Here is an 18693-nt window from a genome sequence, read left to right as displayed (position 1 = left end):
GAATGAACATATCAAATTAATTATGACTGTATTAATGTATAGCCACACTACATATTAATTTTTTTTTCAAATTGCAGCATTACCAGACCTTGTGAATTTTAGTGCAATCTAGTAATTGCCGGAGCAAAGTCAAAATACATTCTTTTTTACCTAGGCTTTTGTCCAGTCCCCCCTCAGACTTTTCCTAAACATCTTTGCAAACGATGCACCCCATCTGCCGACCGTCTCTGTTATTACATGACATGTAAAATGTTAGTATATGATGTAAATGTAGTGTAATATTGCAACTTTGCATTACTGCACATAAAAGCCCCACTCCTGCTGAACTAGATAGACGTTTGAAGTATGGTGCTGTTACTTTGCTTTCAGTTTGAGTACTTTGAACTCGTTCACACAATGCCAAGGAAGAAATGTGATAATACAGTGTGTATCTTTTCCTGACAAAAACATCAGGAGTCTGGGAGCAATTTTTCCAACTATTTTTTTTTAATTAAAAGGAATACGCTTTTGTGAGCCGCAGCTCATTTCATCATATGTATGAAGTGGCTTGACTGATGTAGGATTTAAATTGGGGGGAGGTGGGGGGAATTGTTAAGTGACAAAGTACGTGCAATCTGTCTCACATATAATCTGCATCTGCATAACCAACCTGCCTTCCCCTTCTTTTCCCCCACCTCACCCCAGTTTAAATCTTAATAAAATTTGTTAATCAAAAAGGATGCTGCCAGACTTCTGGTTTTTTTGCTATCATAGACTAACATGGCTCTCCTTCTACAATGTATTTTCTTGGGTGATTTTTACTTCCCACTCATATGTATTTAAAGTTGATATAGTATGATTTACTAAGATCATCAATCTCCAAAATAAAGCCTTCATGACAGAATGTCATACCCTTCATTTTGAAGGATAATTTAAAAAGGATTTTTTTTTTGGTGCCTTCAAATTACTAGCTCCTTCAGTTTTCTTGGCAAGATTTCAGAAGTGGTTTGCCATTGCCTTCTTCCTAGGGCTGAGAGAAAGTGACTGGCCCTAGGACACCCAACTGGCTTTGTGCCTAAGGCAGAACTAGAACTCACAGTCTCCTGATTTCTAGCCTGGTGCCTTAACCACCACACCAAACTGGCCCTCCAATTATTCATTTAGTCTTATTCAAAATATAATGTAAGATTACAAAATGACATTAAAAGCAAAGTATATCAAATGAATCAAGCCAATATGAACTCATATTTCCAGTACTACCAGAACCTAGGCAGCCTTTTCCTGTACCTAATATTGAATAGATCAGATTGGCATACATATCTCTAAACACTCACTACTTTGTTCAGAAGTTCACTTATGCACTCTAAAAGTTTGTTCATACAGATACCAATGGAAAAGTTCAGTAATCTTTCTCTCTTGACCTATTTTCTACTTTTTCTCTGTACTTTTGCAAAACCTGTTGTTCTTATTTAGAAATGCTGCAATGGTTTTTAAATCAAGAGACTAAACTTGTTTAATGGTTGTTGGTATTATTTTTACTTTTATCTGGTAAAGTTCTTTTAAACAGAAAATGTGCATATTCATTATATCTGTTCATATACTTCCCTGACAATGGGGACACTAAGGGATGGAATACCCATGCCTTCCCCTTGGAGATCTCCTATAACAGTGAAATATACTTAAATGGGTCTTAGACTGGGAGGAAGTGCTTATAGTTTGTACATGCCTCAAACTTTGTATGATACCCGCCAGATATATTGGACTGTATCTCCCACCCCACAGCCAACATTCTGCTTGGAATGATGGAAGTTGTAGTCCAACAATCCATAAGGCTAATGCTCATCCAAGTTTTACTATTTTTCGTTATTAATTTTCATTCTCTGGATTGTGATCCCCATTACCTGACATCTAATGAAAGCACAGCATGATTTTTGATGTGATTATGCTATGATCTTCCAGATTAGTGGTTTATACTGTTGCCCACCCATTGCTGTACATGTAAAGCCTATGTGGGTTACCAATTGCTGCCTCCTCCTTCACCGTGCACTGCCATCTACATGTTCTACCAGTCAGCTGGGCTATTTTTGAACAGAGATTTTAGTGTTAGAGCCATGTTCAAGAATAGGCCAAGTGATAGGTAACAGGTGGACGATGGGATGAAAGGAGTACAGAGTGGGCTCCCTTCTATTTCACTCTACAGCCCCCCTCCCCAGTGCCCGTCATCTTTTAGTCAGGCAACTTGGCAGGTAACTAAACCTGCCTTTCTAAATATCCATTCAAACCAGGATTCTCCAAAGTGATCAATATTGACCCCCAAGGGTCAATGGAACTATCCATTATTGTTGTTGTTGTTACAGTTGGTCGCAGAGTCAGCCAGATATTTAGACTGGATTTGGCATTTTTATTCAACTATCGAGTTCTTCCCAAGGACCTGGGATAGGCAGATGTTGTTGTTTGATGGTGTTGAAGGTATCGTTGCAGGATATAAGCTGTTCCAAGTGAAGCCACCTTTTGAAATTGATTGATGGTGATTTTGTCAATACCAATAGGCTTCAAGTAGTGCTCCAGATATTTTGTGATTGCACCTAAGGCACCTATAGCTATTGGTACTGTCTTTGCTTTCTTTTGCCATAGTTGTTCTATTTGCAGGTCGTTATATTTTGTGATTTTCTCCAGTTCTTTCTCTTCTATTCTGCTGTCTCCAGATATTGCAATGTCCACTATCCAGACTTTTTTGTCTTTCTTATCAACAGTTGTTAAGTCTGGGGTGTTATGTGGCAGGTGCTTGTCTGTTTGAATTTTAAAGTCCCAGAGCACTTTAGCTTCTTCATTTTCTATTACTTTGTTTTGGGGTCCCACCAGTTCTTGTTTGCAGGCAAATGGTATTTCTTGCAGATATTCCAATGCACCATTGTTGCTACTTTGTCATGCCACTGTTTGTAGTCAGTCTGTGTGATCTTCATCATCATCATCATCATCATCATCATCCATAATACTGTTAAAGTAGTATTTATTAAATTATTTTCATATGATAAATATTTGGGGGTTGATGAACAATCTGAAACTTCATGAAGTGGTCAATGAGCTGAAGAGTTTGGGGACCCCTGATTTAAACTTACCCCATCCCACATAAAGAGCAATTGGTTGTTGCTTTTCCTGCTGGCAAATGATACCTAATGCAGGGGGTGTCCAAGGGGTTGGGTGTGCTAAATTTGCAGTAGGTGATATTGATGCATGCTTCACCTGCCATCTTGCAGATTGCAACCCCACTGCAGATGCCACTGGCTTGATGGAGATGCAACATAGCTAGGCGAATCCACCAATTTCTTTCCTGAAGGGAACACAGTTAGTCCTTGGCTAACAACAGTAATTGGGACCAGGAATTCCATCGCTAAGCAACACATCACATTACCATGCTGACTTACAATAGCAGTTCCAGTTGCGGTCATTAAGCAAATCCCATGCAGTCGTTAGGTGCAATGTCACGTGATTGCCATTTGTGACCTGCTGCTGGCTTCCTCACTGACTGGGGCCAGCAATGGGAACAGTCAGAGACTGGTAGACAGGACTAGGCTTCAGCTCTCTGGAAGAGCCTGACATACTATTTTATCATGATGCATCATTTTCCAGGAAATAAAGTTCAGTATTCTAGTTACCCGTATAGACCCACAGATAAACCCATCTGTGGATAAACCAAACCCAATTTTTGGGGTGTATTTTGGGATTCTTAGCTTATCCACAAGTATATACGGTACTCTGTAGCCTCAGCAAACAACATTTGGAAAGAACGCTGCCTAGAAAATAAGGAAATAATCTCTGCCCACCCTCTGTTCACCATGGTGGTAAACATACACTGCATTACTCCTTGTGGTCAAGATTGAATGCTATATATACAAACAGAAGCCTTTTTATTACAGGCATGATAATTCGGTTTGTATTTAAGCTTTTTTGATGTTCTATTATCTTTGTTTTTATTTTTCTGTTTCAGTATTTACTTTTGGATATTAAAGCAAGGAAAAACAAATGTTTAAAAATTGCACGCCAGCACACCCGTCGATAAAAGCCAGGAGCTGCTTTGTTTTCATTAAAAAGAAATACTTTTTCAATAAACGCCACTAAGATAGAGCTCTTAAAGAAAGAGCTCTTCTTCAGAGACGTGTATTGCAAAGGTACAGAAATTTGCACACACTGCAGTCCACGCTCAGGGCACAGCTCTTTCCCCGGTTCTTCCGCCGCTCACCCCTCGCTTTGGCGCGCAAAAGGCAGTCCCGTCCAGTCCCAAAAACCCAATCACCGGCTGCCACCCAGGAACTCTCTCCAACCCGGGGACCTCCCTACAGAACCGCCCATCAAACGTCATTAAAAAGAACTTCACCCCTTCATACGTGCGACACACGCGTAGGAAATGATAGGGAGACGTCATTTAAACTCTCGATAAAACTAGTCGGCCCCGATTCTTTGTCACTGTGTTCTACCTTCAGCATTTCCGTCGTCAAAATTTAAAGTATCCAATGAATCGAATGTACTAAATCAATCGACGCAGATCGTTTATTTAACACTGTGCTATTCCACTGCTTTCCTACCTCTGGTGCTTAGAAAACCCCACTTGGGGGACCTTCCCCCGCGTTTATAACATAGAAATCCAACACCGGAATTAAGAGCTACTTTTCCTCCTAGTTTTCTTTTGCCCTGGCACCCCCAGTGCAAACCGGAGGCCAAAACCGGGGGGCCCAGATAGTGTGACGAGAGCGGCTTTCGCCCTTCCCTCCCCACGCACGCCTTCCGCGCTGCTCAGCTCCGGAACCGGGCCTCGTTAATTGAGCCCGGCCCCCTCAGGTCGGGCGGCCAATGGCTGTGCCTTGCGTCGCCGGGGCCCGAAAGCCGGCTGCTTCACAAGCCGGCGAGCGTCTGACTCTGCGCGTCACGCGGCCGTGTGGAAGCCGGGACGAAGATGGAGGAGTACGCGCGGGAGCCTTGGTGAGCAGCGTCCGTGGCCCCGGACCCCCTCCCCGCCTGCCTTTTCTCCCGCGCGGGGGCCGGCTCCGTCCTTAATGGGGGCGTTAGGGAACCGCGCCGCTGCTCTTTCTCCTGCCGCGGCGTGCGGCCGGTCACCTTGGGGGTGAGGGACGGGCGGGTCAGCCGTTCGCTCCTCGTAGAGGGCAAGGGCTCGGGGTGTCCCCGGGGCGGGACGCCTTGCCGCCGCCGCCGCGGTTCCCTTGAACCGAAAGAGGCAGCGTCGGCTACGCTCCTTTGAGGTGACCGGAACCGGGAGGCCTTTGACGAGGAAGCGTCCCGACTTCTAGGCGAGAGGAGGCACGTGGGACATAATGGCTGCGCGAGGCTTTGTTAGATTGGACGTGCCCTGAGATGCTCCTTGCCGGTTTGGCAAGCTTGGCGTCTGTAAACATCAGTCCAGTTTCTAATCCATCCTCTACTTGGAGGCAGGAGAGTCTGTGGTCTTCAGATGTTGCAGAACTACTGTACCATTCCCAGCAACTAATCCACATGATCAAAAGCAAGGGATGTTGTAAACAGTAACTCAGCACCATATATATCCCCATCTCTGCTGTTAATTATAATACAGTACCTCCTGCTTGCTGGCGTCTTGCAGAGGAAGATTAGGTGGATTTTTGCCTGACAAAGAAAGTGTGTGTTGCTTTCTTAAGCAACTGTGGATGCTTTGAATGATTAAAATTGGCCAGTAAAACAGATATGCTGAAAGATATTAGTATGCATACTTGTGTTCAGAGGTATTAATTGGCGAATGCAAACAAAAATATATGTGGGATTTCAGCTAATTTTTGGAGGTACGGTGTTCAAAATGCAACATTGGTTTCTAGGATGTACCTGTGTGCTATAGAGACACCTGTTTGGGCAGAAGTTACTTCATGCATTAATTTTGTTCTGGAAGATGCACTGATTTTATAAATACTTGTGTTTGTTTATGTTTTATTTAAACAGTTGCAGTCCTGGTCCTATTTAAAGAAGCCTGCTCTCATTTAAAAATCTTGAAATAGGGAGAGCGAGCCCCCTTGCTTCATTGCACTTGCCATCTTTTATCTTTTATTGATTTTATTGTAATTTCTTTGATTGTTGTGAGCTGCTCAGAGTCGTTGAGAGTCAGGTGGCATACAAGTTTAATAAAATTATTATTATTTGAATTCACTGAGCTGTCTGGGTATTGTTGCTGCTTATCTTTTTCACTTCCTTAGGTAGAATGGGAGATGCAGGGGAACTTTGAATAATTTATTCAGTGTGATCTTTCAAGATATTTGTCTTTAAGAAATTACATATCTCTACTTAATTCAGTGATTTTTCAGTGGAAAATTGTTTCTGAAAAGGCATATATAGCATATCAAGTGGTGAAATAGAAATGAACAGCTCAGCCCATTGAGAGACTGAGACAACCAGGTTGAGGATAGATCATCCTGGAAGTAATCTATTTCTATCTGATTGCTAAGAGTTGATGCTGACTTGATGGCACTTAATCAGTAATGTGAACCAATTACCCAGCTTCTGCAAAACACCAGCATATTTAATTGAAGAGTATAGTTTTCTATCTTTGTACACTGATAAACCAAAAATATCAGTGGGCCTTTATTAGGGCATGTTACAGTGCCCTCCCCTGAGCACTGTTACACTGCGGATACCACAGTGTTCCTTTAGCGCATCATCTTTATCTGTGTGGAACAGAAGAAGTTGAATCAATCACAGAAGTCCTTTTATACTGTAGATTTTATTTGACAAAGCATGACAATATTTTCTTTTAGCAGCAATCCTAGACCATTCAGATGACTTCTGTGTTGATTTCCTTCTTGCAGACAAGATCTTTTAATGTAACATATAATGTTGCAAAATTTTGTTACCTAGCCTCAAGACCGTGGCAGGGGATCCACAATGAAAAATGAAGTATATACTGTGTTTGCTTGGTTTTTGTTTTGGCCTTTTTTGGGGGGGTGTATTTGTCAGTGGGGTAATGGCCATAATAAATTGAAGCTGAAATAAACTGTGGAATTGTTTGCTATGATGTTTACAAGATTTTTAATATATGTATTATTTTCTTTAGCCCCTGGAGAATAGTGGATGATTGTGGTGGTGCTTTCACAATGGGGGCCATCGGTGGAGGCATCTTTCAAGCCATCAAAGGATTCAGAAATTCCCCAGTGGTGAGTTAAAATAATTTCTAGAGGATAAGGTTTATGATTACTTTTTCTGTAGTATTTAAATACAGTGCTTTGGAAATAATGAATTCAGTGCAAATAATTATATTTTATGAATACATAATAATATATAATGAAGCATATTTTTCTAAAAAATCCCTATTTCTATGAAATTATAAAATCATATAATTGTGGAATTGGAAGGGACCACAAGTGTAATATAGTCCAACTCCCTGCAATGTGCAGGAAAACCAATTAAACCATCCTTGAGAGGTGGCTGCTCAGCTTCTTCTTAAAAACCTCCAGAGATGAAGAACTCACAACGTGTTTATTTTTATTTATTTATTAAACATATATAGCCACCCATCTACCAGAAGGAACTCTGGGCAGTGAACAAGAATCAAAACCACAATATAATTAAAACAAAAAACCATCTAAAACAATGTTGAGGCCCCAAAGAAACTTACATCCATCAACCAGTTCCTTCAGCATCCCAGCTCCAGTGCCTGGGGGAAAAGCCAGGTCTTCACTGCTTTCTTGAAGGCCAATAGGGTCAGGGCCGGATAAGATTTTTGTCTTATCCCCCAAAGTCCTTGCTTTGTTGATTCACAAGACTGGCAGCTGCTCTTGCCTTGTTAATTTACAAGTCTGGTAGCTGTTGATGGGATTGGGGGGAGGTTTCTATGTGCTGAGGCCCAACTTCCTTTGTCTGATTCAGCTGACATTTTTTTTCTTTGTTTCCTTAACAACTTGTTTCCTTCTTATCTACCTCCCTGAAGGGATCTTCTAGACAAGATTCCTGGCTTTTTGTTCTCTCTGCTTACTTGCCTGCTCCATCTTTTAGTTATGGCAGCTTCAGCCTAATCTCACATAGGCACCATGACAGAGAAGGCATGCTTCCAAGGCCCCACCAGAGGACACTATTTCATCAAGAGGACTTGAAGCATGCCCACCCTGTTAGATTTAGTGGGACAGGCAGAAACCACAAGGGGTACATGGTCCCACAAATAACCTGGCCTCATGCCGTTTAGGGATTTAAATGTGATGACCAGTTCCTTCAGTTGCACCTGGAAGTCAGCTGGGAGCCAGTGCAACTCACACAGCAGTAGTGTTATGTGGGTGTACTGCAATGCACCCATTACTCTCCATGCTGCTTATTCTGGACCAGCTGCAGCTTCTGAATGCTCTTCAATAGCAGCCCCATGTAGAGCACGTTGCAGTAGTTCACACGATTTATTTTTGACAAAGCCATGCTGACTTAACAATCACAGCATTGTTTCAAGATGCTTACAAATGGATGGCTTTATTCTCTGCTGTAACTCCTTTCCAGCTATTGATGTTAGGTTCACTGGTCAATAATTACTGGGAATGTAGTAATTACGTTCCCTTTTTTAAGAGAGGGACTACAGTATATTTGCTCTTCTCTAGTCCTCTGGTATTCTCCCAATTCTCCAGAATATTTCAGGGATAACTGACTGAGGTCCCAACAGCTCTTCAGCCAGTTCCCTCACTGTTGTATAGTGTATTTCATCAGGGTCTGTGGATGTGAAAGCATTTGAGTTAACTAGAAGATCCTTTACCACTTCCTTACTGACCTACATCCTCTTTTGCTGTGTTCATTTCCAGTCTATGCTATTCAAATCACCATTTACTTTGGATGTAAAGACAGAGGTAAAATAGGAATTCCTTTGCTTCTTAGTCATCTGCTAAGATTTCTTTATTTGGATTAAGTGGTGAACCCACTCCATCCTTTGTCTTCCTCTTCCTATTAACATATTTGAAGAAGTCCTTGCTAGATTTTGCTTCTCTTGCTAGCCTTAGCTCATTTTCCATTTTTGCTCCCCTGAACTTATTCCTATGTTTCTAAGCTGAAGTTTTGTAGACTTCCTTGATCATTAACTCTTCCTTCCAATTGCATTGAGCATCATTCTTTAATATCAGCCTCTTTGTGAGTTGCCTATTCAACCACATTGACTCCTTTAGATGTCTCCTGGTTTGCTTTCTCACTCATATTTTTTAAGACTTAAATCCTTAATTTCCATTCAAAGAAGTCCCAATCATCTATGACAACTTTGCCTTTAAGGTTTTCTTCCTATGGCATCTTCCTTATTTCTTTTAGTTTATTAAAATTAGTATTTCAAAAACCCATGGTCTATGTTTGACTGTTTTTCACCAAGTGAAAGAGAACATTATGACCAGTGCAGTTCAAGGATTTATTTGACATCTTGTGTTTGACAAAATTAGTCTTCCAACAGATGTTTTAGTAGCTAAAATCTCCTATCACAACCACTTAATGGTTTTTTGAGGCTTCTTTAATACATTTATTTATCTATTTATCTATTTATCTATATATCTATTTATTTATCTCTTTATTTAATCCATTTAATCCATTTTGAGGCTGCTTTAATACATCTTCATCTACTTCTTTTGATTGGATTGGTGGTCGGTGACAGAATCTTAGTAAGATACCCCATTTGTTAGTTTGCCCTTTCTTCTTAATCCAGATGCTTTCCACACTCATGTTACTTTCATTCCAGTGGACCTCTATATACAGTGGTGCTTAAAAGTTTGTGAACCCTTCTGAATTTTCAATATATCTGCATAAAATATGACCTAGAACGTGATCTGTTTTTCACACATCCTAAAACGAGATAAAGAGAACACAATTAAACAAATGAATCAAAAACTTTATACTTGTTCATTTATTTATTGAGGAAAATGATCCAAAGCTACATATATATATGGCAAAAGTATGCGAACCTTTGCTTTCAGTAACTGGTGTGCCCCCCTTGGGCAGCAATAACTGCAACTAAATGTTTCCAATAATTTTAATTAGTCCTGCGCATCGGCTTGGAAGAGTTTTAGCCCATTCCTCCTCACAGAACAGCTGCAACTTGGGGATATTGGGCTTTAGGTCCTTCCACAACATTTCCCTAGGATTAAGGTCAGGACTTTAACTTGGCCATTCCAAAATATTAATCTTCTGCTTTAACCATTCTTTGGTCATATGACTTATGTCTTTTGGGTTGTTGTCTTGCTGTATGACCCACTTTCTCTTGAACTTCAGTTCACAAACATACCCTGACATGTTCCTGTAGAATTTGTGGGTATAATTCAAAATTCATAGTTTCATCAATGATGGCAAGCTATCCTGGTCCAGAGGCAGCACAGCAGACCCAAACCATGATAAGGCCACCACCATGTTTCACAGATGAGATAAAGTTCTTATGCTAGAATGCAGTGTTTGCTGTTTGCCAAACATAACACTTTTCATTCAAGCCAAAAAGTTTTATTTTGGTCTCATCCATCCACACAGCATTCTTCCAATAGCCTTCTGACTCACCCATGTGGTCTTTCACAAATTGTAGATGGGCAGCAATGTTCTTTTTGGAGAGTAGTGGCTTTCTCCTTGCTGATGGTGTCAGTCAAGAACACTGACATTCGCTTCTCCATTTTGGCTTTCTTTTTGTAAAATAAATGACGACATGGTGTAATATGTCATGTGTTGTTGTTCATGTGAGGTTGTATTTACCTACTTTTGAGAACTGCTAAGGACCAAATGATTTTTATTATGTCCTGATAGATAAAACCATAGAACTCAAAGAGGGTGTACTTTCTTTTTCACACGACTGTAGATGGTGATGAGTAGAATTTTAGCTTAGTGTATCAGACTCAGGACCATAGATTAGACTCTGTAGATTGTAAATTGAATAAAAACCTTTGGTACTGGTCCAATAGTGTATTTTTACCTCTTCCAGGGTGTAAATTACCGGTTGCGGGGTAGTTTGACGGCTATTAAAACCAGAGCACCACAGCTGGGAGGTAATTATTGTTGTACATTATTGTTTCCTTCTCTGTTAAAAAAAACAAAACTGATTTCTCGAGGGACATAGTCTTTACTTATCTTTAGTACATATGTAACTGAAAAAGGAGGTACTATAGCAAGTAGATAATAGAATTAGTTATTCAGGGGCAGTATGTCTTCTGCTATGTTTGAGGCTTTTCCTTGCTCTATCTCATATACAGTCAGGTCCAGAAATATTGGGACATCGACACAATTCTAACATCTTTGGCTCTATACACCACCACAATGGATTTGGAATGAAACAAACACAATGTGCTTTAACTGCAGACTGTCAGCTTTAATTTGACGGTATGTACATCCAACTCAGGTGAACGGTGTAGGAATTACAACAGTTTGCATATGTGCCTCCCACTTGTTAAGGGACCAAAAGTAATGGGACAGAATAATAATCATACATCAAACTTTCCCTTTTTAATACTTGGTTGCAAATCCGTTGCAGTCAATCACAGCCTGAAGCCTGGAACGCATAGACATCACCAGACGCTGGGTTTCATCCCTGGTGATGCTCTGCCAGGCCTCTACTGCAACTGTCTTCAGTTCCTGCTTGTTCTTGGGGCATTTTCCCTTCAGTTTTGTCTTCAGCAAATGCATGCTCAATGGGATTCAGGTCAGGTGATTGACTTGGCCATTGCATAACATTCCACTTCTGTCCCTTCAAAAACTCTTTGGTTGCTTTTGCAGTATGCTTTGGGTCATTGTCCATCTGTACTGTGAAGTGCCGTCCAATGAGTTCTGCACCATTTGGCTGAATGTGAGCAGATAATATTGCCCGAAACACTGCAGAATTCATCCTGCTGCTTTTGTCAGCAGTCACATCATCAATAAATAGAAGAGAACCAGTTCCATTGGCAGCCATACATGCCCACGCCATGACACTACCACCACCATACTTCACTGATGAGGTGGTATGCTTAGGATCATGAGCAGTTCCTTTCCTTCTCCATACTCTTCTCTTCCCATTACTCTGGTACAAGTTGATCTTGGTCTCATCTGTCCATAGGATGTTGTTCCAGAACTGTGATGGCTTTTTTAGATGTCGTTTGGCAAACTCTAATCTGGCCTACCTGTTTTTGAGGCTCACCAATGGTTTACATCTTGTGGTGAACCCTCTGTATTCACTCTGGTGAAGTCTTCTTTGGATTGTTGACTTTGACACACATACACCTACCTCCTGGAGGGTGTTCTTGATCTGGCCAACTGTTGTGAAGGGTGTTTTCTTCACCAGGGAAAGGATTCTTCGGTCATCCACCACAGTTGTTTTCCATTGTCTCCCGGGTCTTTTGGTGTTGCTGAGCTCACCGGTGCGTTCCTTCTTTTTGAGAATGTTCCAAACAGTTGTTTTGGCCACGCCTAATGTTCTTGCTATCTCTCTGATGGGTTTGTTTTGTTTCTTCAGCCTAATGATGGCTTGCTTCACTGATAGTGACAGCTCTTTGGATCTCATCTCGAGAGTTGACAGCAACAGATTCCAAATGCAAATAGCACACTTGAAATGAACTCTGGGCCTTTTATCTGCACATTGTAATTGGGGTACTGAGGGAATATCACACACCTGGCCATGGAACAGCTGAGAAGCCAATTGTCCCATTACTTTTGGTCCCTTAACAAGTGGGAGGCACATATGCAAACTGTTGTAATTCCTACACCGTTCACCTGAGTTGGATGTACATACCCTCAAATTAAAGCTGACAGTCTGCAGTTAAGGCACATTGTGTTTGTTTCATTCCAAATCCATTGTGATGGTGTATAGAGCCAAAGATGTTAGAATTGTGTCGATGTCCCAATATTTCTGGACCTGACTGTATTTCCCCACCTAATACCAGCTTTCAGTTCTGTGAGGTTATACTGGATATGCTAACTTTCACTCCAGCTGTTTCATATTCTGGAAGAGTACAGAAAAGACTTGTATAATAGAAAGTTTAGATTAGTTTAAAAAAACAATAAATGAAAGATACAAGCTAGCATACGCAATCTTCTTAAATTCCATGGGATTCAGTGAAGTGTATGCACACTTTAAAGATGTATATAGAACATAAATCCAGTTGGAGAAACTATTTGATTTTTTGTCTGAGAGTGAGCAAGTTTGCTTTTTCCAGCTGTGCTGTTAACCATCATGTGCTTTTGACAATGGAAAGAAGGAGAACAAAAGCCTGTTTTCTTTTAAATCAGGAGTCAACAACACTCATACCACATTTGTCAATATATTTTTTACTTGGGCATTCCCTTCCTGGGTGGAGAAGGAAGATCACCTCCTTCAAGTGCCATGTCTGCCTAAGCGGGGAGAAAAGAACACTTGGTGGATATCTACCCAGATTTATACTTTGAAAAGCTTTTGTTACCTGGATAGAAAGTAGATTTCTTCTTTCCTGTCTGAGTAGGGAAAAGTTTTTTAGAAGCATAGATCAGTACTTTCAAGAAGCATCCTTGTATGTCTATGTATGTTTGAGAAAATATGAGTGTGTTAAATTCCATTAAGAGAACAAAACTATAATCTTAAGTTTGGAAAAAGAGGGTAACTTTAAAGCATTTAACATGTGAGCTGAGAGCTAGTTTGGCCTAGAGGTTAAGGCCCTGGGCTAGGAGTGGTGAGACCTGAGTTCTAATCATGCCTTAGACATAAAAGCCAACTGGGTGGCTTTGAGCCAATCATTCTCAGCCCTAGGGAAAAACAGTGGCAAACCACTTCCAAAAAGTCACCTAGAAAACTATCACTACAGAGCTGTGATGAGCATTCATTATACTCCCTTTTTTGTGTTAAATTCTTGAATATTTGATATGTTTCTTCATAACCGTAGATGCTACTCCTTTTTGAGCTTAAAGTGAACTTTCTCTAGCTTCCTTTGCTAGGATCATGGTACCCTGTATCCAAGAATCCAAATAAAAAAAGTCCGCTAATACTTTGATTATCAGTTTTGAATTATTTTTCATTCAAATAGGTAGCTTTGCTATCTGGGGTGGTCTCTTCTCCATGATTGACTGTAGTATGGTGAAAGCAAGAGGAAAAGAAGATCCTTGGAATTCTATTACCAGTGGTGCCTTAACAGGAGCCATTTTAGCTGCAAGAAGTAAGGACTATTTTAGAAATACTACTTGACATATTGAGAATGAGCATGTTTTTCATTTCTGACAGATAATTAAAATATATAACAAACCTTTATCAATGTATATTTTTTATTATCCTTATTTTTCTACAACATCAGAATTTCTTGAAAGGGTCTGGGGTTGCACCTAAGTTTTGGAGTGATATATGTGACTTCTGGGCTACAGGTTGCACACACCTGTTATAAAGAATCCACACTGTTATATTCAGTGTTTTTTAACTTGTACACTCCCATCTTCATGCAGGTCTTTGGAGAGGATGACTGATGCCCCTTTCTTCCTTTCTGTTCCCCTCTGGGTTTATTTTATTACCATCGTTGTTCTTCGTCTCTTGTGCTGTTTTTGTGTTTTTTGTATTGTTCTTTGTTTTAAAATGTTTTAACAATTATAAACCTCCCAGAGTAGCATATAAATTTAATAATAATAAATTACTATTATTATTATTATTATTATTATTATTACAGGTAAACCCCACTTTAAGAATGGGCTCTATTCCCAAGGTCTGTCCTTAAGTCAAATTTGTATGTAAGCTGGAACAGTATTATTCTATAATACTGTATAAGTAGTATTGTGTAATTAACCTGAACCATTGTGTAGTTCACTCAAATCATTGTGTATTTAACTCGAATTTTGCTACAGTAGGCTCCGTTCTTAACTATGGGTTGTCTATAGCCCGGGCATTCTTAACCTTGGGACTACCTGTATTATTATCAAAAATGGTTGACATTTCCAAAATAGCATGTAATCTGGTGTATTATAGAACGATTTTTAAAAATTATTTTAAATCTTTTATTTAAAAAAAACCTTTATCAGATGGACCAGTTGCCATGGTTGGGTCTGCAGCTATGGGAGGAATTCTTCTAGCTTTAATTGAAGGAGCAGGTATCCTGTTAACAAGATTTGCATCTGCGCAGTTTCCAAATGGTAAGACATTTGCTTAGTTAAGGGTATAATATAACATGCTGTAAAACGTGATGTTTTACTCTCTCACTGATAAACAATTTCACTTCTTTTTAAAGTTCCATTAAATATTGTGGGAGTTATTTTCACAAGAGTGGATTGCAAGCATTCAAAGTAAAACATTTGTGGATACTTAAAATTATCTGCAAACTTTTAATACTTTCACATAACAGGCGTCAAAAATTGTGTTATAATGGTTCTGTAGAGTTGTCAGTTCTAGTTCTAATATATGACAGTAGTTTCCTAACTGTGGGTGCATTCCCAGCTGCACATTAGTATGGAGCAATCATGCCCTGAGAACACCAATTTCCTCCCTTGACCCTATGAAAACATATCCAGTACAGCAATATACTGCAGAGCATTAAATGATTAATTTTTTTTGGTTTGTTTATTACAGGTCCTCAGCTTTCTGAAGACCCATCTCAGTTACAAGCCTCTCCCTTTGGAGACTATAGGCAGTACCAATGATTTATTCTGTTTCCTGTTGAACTTTAAAGTCATTACCTTTAAAAGGACAAGCAAAATGCAGCCTCACTTGAAGACTTTTCATTGGATGCGTACATGTAGATGTTACTGTATTTTTCACAATATTTAAAAGATTATGAGTAGGAATCTACCATTGTAAAATAGATATGAGATGCCTGCAAACTCCATAGTTATTCCTTACCTTAAGGACCAAGCAACATATGGGTCTGTGGCCTTTTCAGTGTAATGCAGATTACATCCATGGGATATAACAACCATGTAATAATATCAGAACTACCTAATGCATTAGAAGAATGTGTGCCAGCAACAGACATCTGCAGTGAGATTATTTCCTTCCAGATAATCAGAGTGAAAGATGCTAAGTAAAGGAGGAATGTTTAATTTCTTTTTAATTTTCTTACAATATTAGTATAACTCCCAGTAGTGAGATTGCAATATTAAGGGAAATCATAACCGTTCTCTGTTGAATATTTAAAAGGATGTATTATATTAGCAGAAACTACTATGGGAGTCCATAAATCTGTATGGATGGATTTTCTTTGTGAAATGTTTAAAGATTCGAGAACTATTCTTGGTGAGAAATCTATTTTTTTTCTTGAGCTTTTTTAATCCTTGCAGAGTAAGTCTTATATGTTGTTCATGTAACAATGGATGAAATGTTTCTAATCAGATGATGTAATTTGCATGTCTAAAGTCCCTTATCCTATCTGCAGAGCAACTCTCTTATCCTCCATATCAGTCTTACCTGAAGCTTGTGTATTTTCAGCATTTGTCTGTTTTAAATTGGCTTACTAATTTTTCCCATGCAATTATGCAAAGAATATAAATGTATTATCTGTTTTAAAACCAAACATGAAAATGAAGAATTGCTTTACCAAGACAAAAAGCTGTATAAACTTATTAAATAGTTGAAATAAAAAAGAATATAGTTAGGGGTGTGCAGTGCTCTACATCTGAAGGAAAAAACACATTTCTGAATGCCTGGGGGTATTCATAGAGCACCTGTTGGCAACTTGTTAAAGCAGCCACATCTTCCTGGGATTGCATGGCTGCTCTCCATAATGGTAGCATGATCTTAAGAAAAGACTTATTTGGTTCTGGAGTTGCTAAGTGCATACCCAAATGCACTTCAAAACACCTTTCCTCCTACTAATCCAAAACACCAAAGAGCTCTATTATAGATCTTATTTGTGTGATACTAGTTGCAAAAAACTGGCAACACAGTCTATTTGCAAAGCTAAAATTAAATTACTCCCCTCCAATGACACCTTTGTCCCATTGTTCCATTTTAAAATGCAGGTTCTGTAAGGATTCACACATGTATCAGCTTTCTGTCCTTTCTGCATTGTCTTGAGGTACTGAACTCTGGCTGGGCTGCACCACTTCAGATCATTTATCTTTGTTAAATGCTTATCTTAATAGAGAAAACAGAGCTTAAACTTATTTTCCATACGGAACAGTTTTCAACCATGGGAGTTCCTATCTGTAGTCTAAAGTAGTACAGCCCAGGGTCTTTATCATTTTAAGTAAGAACTGAATTTGCTGTCTTGCATGGACAATTTATATATCAATAGCACAATGGGATTCAATAATATCGAAGATTTAAGGTTTTTGGATGAACTATTTATTCTAACTAGTTAGCTCCAATAAATTCACAATTACCAAATTATGACATTATTTGTGGGTTTTTTGTGTTTTATCTCTGCAAATTTCTACTTAAGTTGAGCCACAGTTGAAATACATGATAGGGGAGAATGAACAACCCTGGAGTATGTTTGAGGTACGGTACAATTGTCATAATATAGACATAGGGTAGACAGCCTTTTATACTTGCAAGACCATATACAGTACTGTATGGTAGGATATATTTATAACATAAATACAGGTAGTCCTTGTTTAGTGACTGCCTCGCACAGCAACTGTTTGCAGTTACAGTGCATGGTGATGAAAGAATAACTTTGTGACCAATCCTCGCATTTATGACCTTTGCAGGTCTGTAAAGCAAAGAAAAACCTAAGTAACATCATAAGTACAGTCGTACTTCACTTAGCAACTGCTTTGCTTAACAACTGAGTTGCTGGTCCCAATTGTGGTCGCTAAAAGAGGACTACCTGTATCTTAGCATACATGGATATGTATTACATGCATGTAAACACAATACATGAATGCAGGATCAGTGATACTGAGGAACAAGTATAAAGGGGAATATTGCACCCCAAAATCTAAGGAAGTCAGTGATGTCTATTATTTGTTCTTAAAGAACTAAAGGGAATTAGGGAATTAGAATTATACAGAAAACTCAGAATGTTAGGTGATAAGGAGGATCTAATCATACAGCCAATTAAATAAGCACTTTTGGGAACATTCGGTGGCTGGTTTAATATATTGCACTAATCTATAGCTTGTTAAACCATTTTTTTAAAAACTGAGTTTAAACATTCTGCTAAATAAAAACTAAACGTGGCTTACTTCACTATATAGTCCAGGCAGTGAATTGCTAAATGGTATTATGATTGAACTTACAAGATTGGCTAAGATCAAACAAAATGCTACAAATGTTCTAATTTTCCTCAGGCTATATGATTGCATAGAACAGGATGAGCAAAAAAAAAAAAAAGTCCCAAAATCAGACCAAGTTGTACTCCATGGCTCATGTACTGCACAGTACAGAAGTTGACCACTCCTGATGCATTTGATCAATGGTGCGAAAGAAGCTTTCCCTTCTCCCTGCTTTCTAGCTAACTGGATCATTATTTTCAAAATTGATGATGATGATGGTGATGATGATGATGCAATCACTGCTGTCACTCTTAACATGGGGCTGTTAATTCTGCTGCTCAGGCCCTGCAAGTGTCATCAACCACTCTGGCAGCTGCTCTGAGAGAACTTTATGGTCAATCTGGCCTGCAAGTGTTGGCAGCTGCTCTGATCCCTAGTTTGAGCATAGAGTCTTCAGAGCAACTGCCAGAATGGCTCCTAACATCTCAGGGTTTGAGCAGTGGTGTTAGCAACTTCACCATAAACAACGGTGACAGAAATGGTGGCAGGGTAAGGGGGCAACAGCAACAGAGGGAGAATCATGGCAAATCACAAACCAGACCTCTGAAGGCTGTATTTGAATTGTGGGTTGTCCCTAATGAATTC

At 39.5% G+C, this 18693-nt stretch overlaps 1 protein-coding gene across 1 annotated transcript; it reads left to right on the top strand.

Moving 5' to 3' along the window:
• Positions 1–4800: 4800 nt before the first annotated feature.
• TIMM17A (translocase of inner mitochondrial membrane 17A) lies at positions 4801–18170 on the top strand. The gene is made up of 6 exons (XM_007426053.4): positions 4801–4956; positions 7046–7145; positions 10898–10961; positions 13941–14069; positions 14917–15027; positions 15461–18170. The coding sequence occupies exons 1-6, from the start codon at positions 4931–4933 to the stop codon at positions 15529–15531; spliced, it is 501 nt and encodes a 166-aa protein (XP_007426115.1). The 5' UTR covers positions 4801–4930; the 3' UTR covers positions 15532–18170.
• Positions 18171–18693: the final 523 nt, after the last annotated feature.

The sequence above is a fragment of the Python bivittatus genome, unplaced genomic scaffold, assembly GCF_059951505.1.
Source record: "Python bivittatus isolate LINGU-HERP-01145 unplaced genomic scaffold, Pbiv_v1 ctg000700_np1212, whole genome shotgun sequence".
Taxonomy (NCBI): Eukaryota; Metazoa; Chordata; class Lepidosauria; order Squamata; family Pythonidae; genus Python; species Python bivittatus.
The sequence above is the reverse complement of the archived record's forward strand: the minus strand, read 5'-3'. Positions and strand labels throughout refer to the sequence as shown.

Excerpts from the sequence above, each read along its gene's own strand:
- TIMM17A (XM_007426053.4), top strand. The coding sequence starts at position 4,931 with ATGGAGGAGTACGCGCGGGAGCCTTG. Across the intron at positions 10,962-13,940 it reads CAGAGCACCACAGCTGGGAG|GTAGCTTTGCTATCTGGGGT; the intron begins GTAATTATTGTT and ends TCATTCAAATAG. Across the intron at positions 15,028-15,460 it reads ATCTGCGCAGTTTCCAAATG|GTCCTCAGCTTTCTGAAGAC; the intron begins GTAAGACATTTG and ends TGTTTATTACAG.